Raw genomic sequence first — 12,609 nt, forward strand, 5'->3', positions numbered from 1 at the left:
TACATTTCTCAAATATTTCATACCAATTATAAGGTCCCATTTTTTGTTCATAAATGATAGACAACGATGGAGAAGAGAAATGAGAAAGCCCACAGTTATTACATGCAGGTGGAGAAATATCCACATGCATTTCTGACATGAAATGAAAGCAGCTATGCAAAATCATTTGATCTGCCATTATTTATTATACAATATTACATAGCCTTGCAACAATATTCTTAAAACAAACACAACATCTTCATGCAAGAAAGTTCATAATTTTTTTCATGATAACTTCAAGCAAGAAAAGAAAGCCACTTTCTCCTACTTTTAATTATTGCCATCCAAAACATGCAAAGTTTGGTATATAATATTAGCTGCATGTTCAATCTCCTGTTCTGTTATAATCAATGGTGGAACAAGCCTAACAACATTACCTTTTCCAGCTGTCAATACTAAAAGGCCAGAATTTCGGCAAGCGTCTACTATTGGTGACGCGGACACGTCTAAGTCAATTCCGATAATGAGCCCCACACCACGAATCTCTTTCACGTGGGGATTTCCTCCCAATTTCTGTTTTAGTAGTTCTTTGAAGTATAGACCTTTCTTTGATACATCAGATAGGAAATTAGGATTTGATATTTTGTTTAAAACTGCAAGAGCGGCACTGCAAATAAGAGGACCTCCTGCAAAAGTACTTCCATGGTCACCATAATTTATAGCGGAAGCTACTTTCTCGGTTACGAGGACAGCTCCAATAGGTAGGCCCCCGGCAAGAGGTTTGGCAAGTGTCATTATGTCAGGGAAGATTCCATAAGCCTCGTGAGCCCAAAGAAATCCTGATCTACCTAAACCACATTGAACCTACAAATAAAACAATTGCAAATATGAAAAACTATTAACTAAATGAAACAATTGCAAATATGAACAATTACATTATCATTCAAGCAGATAAACTATTTGTGTGGATTTACTATAGTCAGTTAGTCACGGTGCTACATTCTGGTCAGCTCTCATTCATTCTCATTCAGTTTCAAATACAGTAATTGTTAAGAAACATATTTTTAGAAAATCAAACACACACGACCAATCATCTTAAGTTTTAATGTACTCAATAGTGAGATATTGTAATTTTGTTTACAGAGCAAAATCATTCAATTGAAAAATTAACAGAAAGACACATTATTGCGTTTCTGCCTTGGTTACATCTGCAAATTTCTGATATTTTTTCCCCTTAAAATTTACAAACACGATGATGCACTCGTTTACTGCCATAATCCTTCTGGAATGATTCATAAGCAATAGTTGAGTGAATTGCACATATTATGAATGATCATTTATCACATAATTTCATTTAAAAAATGTTTCTATTACCTAAGCTACCTTTCAAGATACTAGATAGTAATAATTGGTTCATTGAAAACAAAAGTTAAATCAAATGAGGGGGGCATTTTGGAGGTAGTAGCATTTAATAGGCTAAAAAGTTTTTAACCTTTGTTTATATTTTATTTCAAAATATCTGGACTATTTTTTGCTTAAAAATCATTCCGAGGGGATAATAAGTACTGCAGAATACCAACTACCATTTACCAAGATTAGATAGTGCATACCTCATCATACACAAGAAGTGTCCCAGTTTCATCACAAGCATTTCGCAGAGACTGTAGAAATTCTTTTGTAGCACTGTATATTCCGCCTTCTCCTTGGATAGGTTCCACAAAAACTGCAGCAATCCTGCCCTGCCGAATTAACTCTACAGCAGCCGGGGCATTTCCATACTCTAAAAAGTTCACTCCAGGCATAACAGGTTCAAAAGGTGTTCTATATTGTACTTTACTCGTCAAAGCAAGTGCACCCAAGGTTCTCCCATGGAAGCAATTGCTAAAAGCTATGAACTCAGTAGCGGGCACTTTCCCTTCAGTAGATGTGTGTTTGTGATATTTTCTTGAAAATTTAATAGCTGCTTCATTTGCTTCAGTTCCAGAATTTGAAAAAAATACGCGATCGGCAAAAGAAGAAGCTACTAAACGCTTTGCAAGTTCTACCTGCATCAGTTCTAAACAAATTACAGATACAGATAAAAGGTATTATTGCAACAATGTGCAAACACATAACAGATCTAAGATATTAACCCAGATATTAATGCAACAGCTATAGATAATATTCAAATGAAAGCTGCACATGACCACAGATTCTTAATAGCCCTTTTTCCGCATTCTAGTTTTCCATATTCCATATGATAAATGGAAATACAAAGAGTGAAGTAGGGATACTGAACCTTAAGTCAATAAAAAACAATGTCAACCTAAAATTTATAAACAAAAAATACGCACAAAACAACTCTCCCATAACCTCCAAACAGATGGCAATATCATAACTTCAATGAAAGCCTATTTGGCCCTTCAATTTCTTTATACCATAATTTACAGCGGCTGCTAATTTTTTGAAGTTCCCCCCTTCCACCTAAACACCCTTACCCAACAAATGAACCAACTTTTACCCACAATTAACCAAGCACTGTGTTTTGGACCTAAAATTTACTTACATTTCCTAATGACATAATTTACAGAATTTTCTCCCATGGGGGTCATCTTACTTTGACAACAAGTTGTCAGCTCTCCAGCACATGAGCAAGGGAAAATTCCTTCAGTACGAGAATTAACAGTTTTATCCGTGTGAACAGAGACACTGTTGGAACAGGCGGCCTTTCAATTTTCCACTCATCATGGCGTATTCCTTCTCAAATTAGGGGATTGAGTTCTACAGTCATATAGGGATTCACATATGTTCTTAACAAAACCATATGATTACGACAATAAATGCCTCAGATTAAGGTGACCTACACATTTACCATTTGAAAAGGTTGGCAATCTCCATAATGAGGACAATCAAATCAGGCATAAGAACCCCATAATTACACTAGTTTAAATTCTCAGTTGAAAGTCTTATTTTACAAATGAATGCTCCATGTATGGACCCTGACTCTCTTTAACACCACCATTTATAATGGGCGAGTTACTTGTTTAAAGTTTTAGTGTGGACAATGTAATATGCACTATGTTTGGGATTTATTTTCTATAATCAGGCCTAGCCTTTTCCTCCCACTACTAGAATTTTACAAAACTTGAATTTATAGAATTACAACATCTTGTACACATTTCATAATCTTTTAGATTTACTAAAGTTAGAGAGTGATAATTGATCACCAACTTTCACCATTTAGAAAATTCGCTATGAAAATGAATACTAAAGTTTGTCGTCGCTCAGAAGCTACTGTAGACTAACAGTCAGAACTCAGAACCATGTTCCAGGCAGCACTCAAGTCCAGACAATTCTTGCACACAAATCATTAAAAACACTACCTTTTACGTATCTTTTTAACAAAATTCAAGACGCGTATAATTTTTCCATCCGTTGCTTCAAAAATAATTTATGATCATCTAAACTAAAAGTCAGTAAAAATAGTAGTACTCCAGAATCCTTGCAAATTAGCATCAACAGCAAATGCTGACTAAAGAGGAATAAACAATTTAAACCCATCCAATCCCACATGCCATTACTGACCTTATAAATAAATATTGTTGAATAAAATATCTATACCTACACATGTCCACACAATTAAACTACAGTTCTGATTCTGACTTTCTAAACAATATTCTCACACAACTTTTTACTCCCCCTCCCTCTCCTCTTTGTCTCTCTTTTCCTTTTCTACCACATCGTCCATAACTTTCTCACTTCCTTTACTTTTCCCTTTCTATCTCTCTTTCCTACACCACTCCCCACTAGAGTTGTGAGAAATTCATTATTAAGGCAAAAAGCTTGCAGCTTCCAATTATTTACTATAAACAACTATTAGAAAAACCCAACAATAAAAAGTGTTACCAAGAATGACCCATTACCTTAATTCAAACAAATCATTACAAACACAACATGTCACTCTAAAACCTTTTCATGATACCCAAACACCATGACACAAATTATATCTAAATCTAAAAATCACATTTTTTTTGTTTCTGAGTCGCTTTTTCAATGTAGTACTGATGCTTCAGATTAATCATGTGTTCATTATCTAATACTACCAATGTCCAACCCAACACAAACGTGGGGCATGTGGTTTATATTCAATCACTTCCATTTTCTCAAATTGTTACCGGTCTCTGCATGTCATTGCAAGTTTTTGTTTTTTGAAAACTCAGTATCCAGATCAAGGACCAACTGATCCGATAATCCAATGACACCGTCTACTTGCAGGGGCCCATTTAAAGTCAGAACAAAGTTCTATATGGACTGGAACACCGAAATTGACACGAGAGGGAATCAGATTTCATTTCTACTATTAAAGACTACTTAAAAAATCCTAAAAAAGATAATCTTACACTAAAAAAACCCTTAAAAAAAATTTAAAACAGTGATGGAATTTGCATAATGCATTGTTATCAATACCTGAGGAATAGAATGATAAACATTGCTAACATGAGTAAGTAAACCAGCTTGTTCCACAACAGCTTTCAACCAATCATCATCACCATGGCCAAGTGCATTAACAGCAATTCCACCACTCAAATCCAAATACTCATTCCCTTCAACATCATACAATTTACAACCTTTCCCTTTCTCAAGCACAATTGGTGCCCTTGCATAAGTACCCACTAAATACTTCCCTTCTTCCTCGATCACTTCTTTCGTCGTCTTCTTCTTCTTCACACTTTCATCTACCTTTGTGGTTGGTGTTCCAATATCTACTTTGAGGGATGCAATTGGTGGTACCAGTGATTTTGGATAGTGAAGATTTGGGGGAAAATGTTTGTTGTTGTTGAATTGGGTGAGTTTGTTGGTGAATGAGGATTTGTAAGAAGTGTTGCTTGCACAAATGTGAGTAGAAGCCATTGTTGTGCTTGTTTGGTGTTTGGGAATTAGGGTTTATGTAAATATTGATTTGATTGATTTGATTTGTTGTGGTGATTCTGGTCACGTGCGAAACGTAAGATTGAGGAAAGTGTACGCTAAGCTCCATTTGAGGTCAACATCACTGATCACTACACCCAACATGTGGACCCAAGTTCTCATTGTTGCAGTTTTTTTTTTCTTCTCTTTTTTATTAACATTATGTTATGAACTATTTCTAGAGAATAACTAGAATAGAGAAGGAGAGAAAGGGAGAAGAGAAAAGAATATACTATTGTATTGTTTTATTCAAGGTGTGTGTTTTACATTGTGAGATAGTCATATATATAGGAGATTACATGGGCCAAGAATATGGGCCTAGACAAATGGACATCCACATCTATATTATTCATAACATTCCCCCTTGGATGTCCATCGATGATATGCCTCATTAAAACCTTACTATTAAAAACCCAGTGGGAAAAATCATAGTGAAGGAAAAAGAGTACAACATCTTTTGTGTGTGAACTGCCTCGTTAAAAACCTTACCAGGAAAACCCAGTGGGACAAAACCACGGTGAAGGGAAAAAGAGTGCAGAACATATTTATATCTCCCCCTCATAAAGACAATTGTATATGAGACGAAGAAACTCAAATAATCTTATGTAGCTGTAGTAGTTGCTCAAAAGTTTTACTTTAAGTTGACTTTGTAGAAAGACCTGTCTTATCTTCTTGATCATATACTCTTCTCCAAATATGTAGTTTGTGCGACATTATCTTCATGTTGAATCGTTGGAAGAACCCTTTAGAAGAAAACTCACAAATTCTTGTATCTGATGAATCATATACTTCAACCAAATCACATTCTTGATTTATCTTCTATAGTGCTCATCTTTCCTCATCATTTTGTTTCATGAGATTGTTATTGTTGTTTGTTTCATAGATCTCCATGAGTAATTGTACTTCTTCATGTGAACATATAGTTTGTTTGTGATCTATACATTTACGAGGATTAAACAAATTACCTGCATATCTAAAATAGCAAAGTATATACTTGATGATATATTGACAACAAATAATAGGTTAACAATGTATTTGTCCCCATTAGAACCAAAATGTGGTGCTTCAGGACCAATTAGTTCTTCACCATTTACTCGAACTCTAAAATGGCATTTGTTTACATCGACGATCGTACAAAAATTAGGGTACGTAATTGATCTTATAGAATCATTTTAGAACCTTTTGTATATAAGCTTCATGATTCACAAAATATTCTTCAAATACTTATTTTGTAATAAATGACAATATCTCAAGCTCTTTGGGAGTCTCTTGATGATACAATCTTAAACAAATTTATTGCCAAATATTTTCTTAAAATGAACAAATTGTCATTTTCATATTTCTCACTTGGAAATATTCAACATGCATATAGATGTTGCTCGAGTATATAAGGAGACTTATTCATCTTTATTAAGTCATCTCTCCAATATATATGTGTCTTACGAAAATTAAATCATTCTGGGATTTTCATATAATCATCATTATCAAGTGAGCTAGTCAAATACGTTAAAACACATATTTCACATAAATTGAGTATTTCATATGCTACTCAACTTAATTAATTACAAAGAAGTATTGGAATTCACTTTAGGTGAATATGCTTCTTGAAAATCAATGATAGACATTTATCAATACACTTGAATAACAATCCAAACTCTAAATATTTGATTTTCATTATTTTCCTCTTGAAAATTTATTCATATCGAATTATTTCCATCTGCAGATGGAATGGACTATTGGTCCAAAAACATTCCGTTTTGCAAAGCTAGTTTAATTTTGTATCAATTGCGTCTATCTATTTAGTCAATCATTTCATTGTCTATAATCCTTAATAGACTTTGATTTATGATCCTCATTATTTCTTATCATATATAGCGCTATATTATATAAATAAACATCGTCAACGTTGATTTTTCTTTCGGTTTCATCGTATTCCATTCATGACATAATTCGTCGAGATCTCTTTATTTTCATAAATTTCAGGTACCTGATAAGTTCTTATGGAACTAGAAAATTAATTATGTCAAATAATCTTTTCATATCCTCACTTGGGTCATCTTTATTTTTAGCTCATTTTCTTATTTGAGGATTTTAATCTTTGGAACCGACTGACCTACCACGCTACAGGGTGGTTAAAATTCATTTGCAATATAAGATTGTCCAACAGGGACATCCATTTTGATTGGAGCATTAGCAGCTGATAGTTGAACATCTGGTTCATATTTTTGCAAATGATACATCTTTTGAACATCTGGTTCAATCTATTTTATATGAGGATCAAGATGAGATAATAATAACTATTTATTTCAAGTGATTCATTTGAACTTCAGGTTCATATTTTTCAGCTGCTTATTCCCTCCCCCTAATATTGAGAAAACTAATTCATCATCACTTGAAAATTATCCTTCTAGGCTATAAACAAGTCCCTATTGGCTCAATATAATTTATAAGGGATGAAGAGTTGTATCAAATATATTTTCCCAATATTCTTTAATAATTCATCGTATTGCATTATATTGGAGCAATTGGAACATACCAACACATCCAAAAATGCTTATATGAAAAATATTAGAGTATAAAACTAAACTTAATTGCAAGTTAGGGGGAAGACTTTCGTATAATAACTTATTGGCTTGAGCGAATCAATATCTCAACATATATATTTAAATGTTCCCAAAATATAAAATAGAACATAGAAGTATTGATCTCATAAGTATCGATCATGTAATTAACTTTAGACGTCTAAAGAATGGATCTTCAAGTCCATTATTATTTTTGTTTGTATGAACATATTCTACAAGATGTTCGGTATAAATTTCAATTAACATATGATACTTATCAAATACTTTCTAGAATAATATATACATAATGAGCTCTCAAAAATAATCTCACAAACTTTTGGTTGTGAGTTGATAACTAACATACATGTGACCATTTAGTTGATGCATCAATTAAAATTATAGAAATTTAATTGGTCCACATGATCGTTGTATTGATTTATAAATATCACCTTATATATAATATAAGAGACGCTCGTTTACTAAATTTATCAATTTTCTTCGGGAACTAGTAATACACAAAAAGTGTTAGATTGAATGAACTTCTGGTCATTCAATACATATTCATAGAAATTTTTCGCTTCATAATAGACCAGAAATGACCCAACTGATCTTGCCAATGATAAAATTAATATGATTTATTTGTAAACTTCTGGTTTACTTGAACATGTGCTTAAATTGCACTAATATCATAAGTACACCACAAACTAGAGACAAAAGTTGATAATATGTCTCGTAATATAGAGATAAAATATTTCCTTTGTTTCTTGTTTCAATATGATATTCATTTATGTGAATATCTTTCGGTAACAAATTTCTTTAAGACTTAAAATATAAAATATATTAGCAAAGTGCAACTTTGTTTCTCGATATAACAATGCATTGTCTCTTCTGGAGCCTTCAATAATTTTCGTACTACCAAATATAAAATTTAATTTTTCATGAATAGTAGTATCGATGAATATTTTCAAGCTAAACAAATATGTTTCTACAAAAAAAATCTTTTCGGTGGAACACAATAAAAAAATAGTAATAATTTATTTGTATGAGAATTAAAAGAGTAAAAATAAAGTATAACAAAATAATGTTTATGTGGATTTCAGTAGAATTAGAAATTAAAATATAGTAACAATTAAAAGATTTTAAAATTAAAATCAATCAATTGATTTAAATATGTAACCGAATAATTAAAATCAATTTATGTTTGCAAGGATTTTTTTTTTTTTTTTAAAAAGGAATAATTTTTTTTTTTAAGAGCAAAGAATAATCATTATTATGAGAGGAAGAAAAAAACGTTTGAACCATGCATTCAATCACGAGTTTAATATATCAATAATATCCATCCAATGTATGTACAACAATGGATATACAAAATATTCTTGAACTTTGTTTTTTTCAAAGTTGCTACTTCAAGATCATATTCAAGAGACATAAATAATTCTTCTATTGATTTCCTTTTAATTTTGGTTCACCTTATACCAAGATCAAATATATCATATAGATTGTAATCATGTTGTAAAATTTTGTAAGTTCTTCAGGAACTTAACAATATATCTCTATCAACAATGGCTATGGAAAATTACAATTTTTCAATCCTTCTGGAATACTTGATATTAAACTTTTGCTTATTCAAGAACTATATCTTTAGGGAAATTAAAATATTAGTTCTTCAAGAATTATACCACCAATATTTATAAACATTGATTATGAAAAATTGTTCTTGAGCGATACTACAAGAAATGCTTTAATATTGAATTTTAAGTTCTTCAAGAACTATACATATAATTTTTCATTAACAATGATTCGGGAAATTCATATTTTTTGAGTAATCCATCAGAGATCATTATTATTAAAGCATTAGTTCTTCAAGAACTATATCACAAGTGATCTTCATAATGATTAAGAATAATTTATTCCTTGTGCATTCGATTGGATTTTCCCTTTTTCTTCTTTAGTTCTTCAGGAACTAATTTGCCGACTTTTTACTCTCTTTTTTTCATTATTTTTTTTCACTTCTAGTGAGAAGCCGAAATTTTAAAATTAACACAGTCATGACTATTACCACGACCATGACCACAATTTTTTTTTCATGGTAATCGTGTGTTACTACATTCACTTCTGGGAATGGAGTAACATCAGTGGGTTAGATTTCATTCACTTCTGGGAATGATTTTTCATTCATTTATCATTGATATATACTATCATCAAATAATAAAATTAAGCAAATAATTAGATAAACATACTAAACACAGTCTAATAAAAGATAATTCCAATTATTTTTATTAATACTAATATAATGTAACGTACTAAAATTTTATAATGCAAATTAAATAGTAACATAATGAAATTAATAATAATTATAATGTAACATATGCTATGAATGAGATTAATTAGTAACTTATTGAAAATAAATTGGAATATTTTTATGCTTTAGCTTTACAATATGATGATACATATTAAATTATTATTATTATTATTATTTATTTATTTTTAATCAGCATGATATGCATAGATTATACACTATTATTATTATTATAACAATAAATAAAATAAATTCAATAAAAATTATAAATTGCCAAAACTCTAAAAAAAATTGATAAAGCTATCCTTCAGGGATGCATGTATATGTATTTTGAATTCTTCTGGAATTCATAAGAAATAATTTATAAGAAGTTCTTCAAGAACTATATAACATCATTATAATGTAAAATTAATCATTTATGCAATTCTTCAGGAATGCATACAACATCGAGTTCTTCAGGAACTGTATAACATATATTATAATGTAATAGGAATACATATATTGGTGCAATCCTTCAGGGATGCATAAATATATTGAATTATTCATGAGTTCTTCAAAAACTCTATAAATATAATAGATCTTATCAATTATTTTGTACATCCTTCAGGGATGTGTCCCAATTGAATTCATCAAGATTTCATGGAGAACAAAATTTGGATTTTTAAGTTCTTTAAGAACTATATAATAGATCAAATCAGTTATTTTTTTCAATCCTTCAGGGATTGATATTTTAGAAGCGTAGGTTTATGAATTTTCAAGATTCATATTTTAAAATTTCATCATACTATGAATCTTCAGGATTCATATTTTAAAAATTTCACTATGATACTTCTAGATCGTAGGCTGTGAATCAATATGAAAAAAACGAAAAAAATAGAATAAAAAATACAAGAAATAAAATTATCACCTCTCATGGTTGCTATACCTTTTTAGAGAGGGGAGAGAGACTATCGTGCTGATAACGTGTTATGAACTATTTCTAGAGAATAACTAGAATAGAGAAGGAGAGAAAGGGAGAAGAGAAAGGAATAGACTATTGTATTGTTTTATTCAAGGTGTGTGTTTTACATTGTGAGATAGTCATATATATAGGAGATTACATGGGCCAAGAATATGGGCCTAGACAAATGGACATCCACATCTATATTATTCATAACACATTACATTTTTTTGTTTTTTTCTTAAGTTTAAAACCAGGTTTGGTCGCCTTTTTTCAAATTTTTTAAGTTTTGGTCCCCTATTTTATTTTTTATTGGTCAATAGATAAAATTGTAAAGTAATTGAAAACTCACACACACAAAGTTGAGTGATCAGAATTTGAATTCTGATCCTAACGTCTGACAATAGCAAATTTTGGCATTTACGTCAGTTGAGCTAAAATTTGTTAACCCGCTATTAGGAAAACCAACTTTTTGATCCTTATTTATTTTTTTTTTTTGAGTTATGATCCCAACTTCATTTTAATTTTAATTTTACTAACGTGGCCTTGTCATTAACGACGTGTCACTATCTATGTGGACAAGTTTTATATACACATCATCATTAATTTATTTAATTAAACAATAATTAATTTATAAAATATTTATTTTTAAAATAATAATTATTAAGTTGAAAAAAAATATTTTGTATCACGGCGGTTGTCGTTAAAGACGAATTGGTAGTTATGAGGTTTCCGGCCATTGAGAATGAAATTGACTTTGCTATGTCATCAAAATTGAGCTTAAATTGGGCTCATACCCTCTTTTTTATCAAAAAAAAATATATTTATATTGCGGGAGATCGAACTGCGGTAGTGAAATTGTTACATGACAAAAAAGTATTTATATTTTCAAAAGAAAATTCTCAAAATCATTTCCACAAAAAAATCCTTAAAAAAAATTCTTAATTGTGTAAATTGAATAATACAATATTTGTTTATATATACGGAATAAACCGAACACGAGGCAATTTGATTCAATTCTTAAAATTTTGGTTCACATATTTAACAAATTTTAAAATTTCGGGACATTTCACTCCCTCTCTTCTATATATTCTCTTATTTTTCCTTAAAAAAAATCAACAATCATTAATATAATAAAAAAAATCAATGAATAAAATTCTACCAAAAAAAATCAATGAATAAAATTCTACCAAAAAAAATCAATGAATAAACAAAAAAACAATTTATACAAAATTGTGTATAAATTGCCGTAAAAAGTATGAAAATAAATAAATAATGTGTTTAGGCCGTTGCCGTAAAAAGTATGAAAAGCTAAACAAAATGACAAAATTTGTTTGTGGTTAAAATTTTATTTATACATTTGTGGTTAAAAAAAAAATGACGAACAAAGTTCTGTTGCTATTGTTGAAACATGTTGTATATATTTTTAATGTCTATATCTTATAATGAATCGTGACACTATCTATGGTAGCAGGACAACCATGAAGAGGAAACGTGATAGAGAGGTAGGGAGAAAATATAAGTAATTATAAAAAACATGAGATAATCAGGAAACATGAAATAGAAATATGAGAAAAGGTGAAAGAAATAAAAAAAAAATGAGAATCCATCAAAATCTCATGATATGAAGAAAGACTTTTTGTAGCTCAAAATTCACTAAAAAGTCCATCAAAATCCATTCAAATCCTATTTTTTAAACAATCCATCGAAATTAGAATACTTTTGAATACCACAAGACTTTTTGTAAGTTGTAAAGAGTCTTGATTGAATACCACTAGACTTTTTTAAAGTCTTTTAAAATCCTAATTGAATACCACATGATTTTGTCATCATAAAAAAGTCTTTTAAAATCCATTGAAATCCTAATTGAATCCACCCTCTTA

At 30.4% G+C, this 12,609-nt stretch overlaps 1 protein-coding gene across 1 annotated transcript; it reads right to left on the reverse strand.

Moving 5' to 3' along the window:
- Positions 1–80: 80 nt before the first annotated feature.
- Positions 81–4,979, reverse strand: LOC123890011 (acetylornithine aminotransferase, mitochondrial-like). The gene is made up of 3 exons (XM_045939551.1): positions 4,426–4,979; positions 1,590–2,024; positions 81–843 (listed from the first exon to the last, which is right to left on the reverse strand). The coding sequence occupies exons 1-3, from the start codon at positions 4,867–4,869 to the stop codon at positions 310–312; spliced, it is 1,413 nt and encodes a 470-aa protein (XP_045795507.1). The 5' UTR covers positions 4,870–4,979; the 3' UTR covers positions 81–309.
- Between the last annotated feature and the right edge of the window lie 7,630 nt (positions 4,980–12,609).

Source organism: Trifolium pratense, linkage group LG6 (assembly GCF_020283565.1).
Source record: "Trifolium pratense cultivar HEN17-A07 linkage group LG6, ARS_RC_1.1, whole genome shotgun sequence".
NCBI lineage: Eukaryota > Viridiplantae > Streptophyta > Magnoliopsida > Fabales > Fabaceae > Trifolium > Trifolium pratense.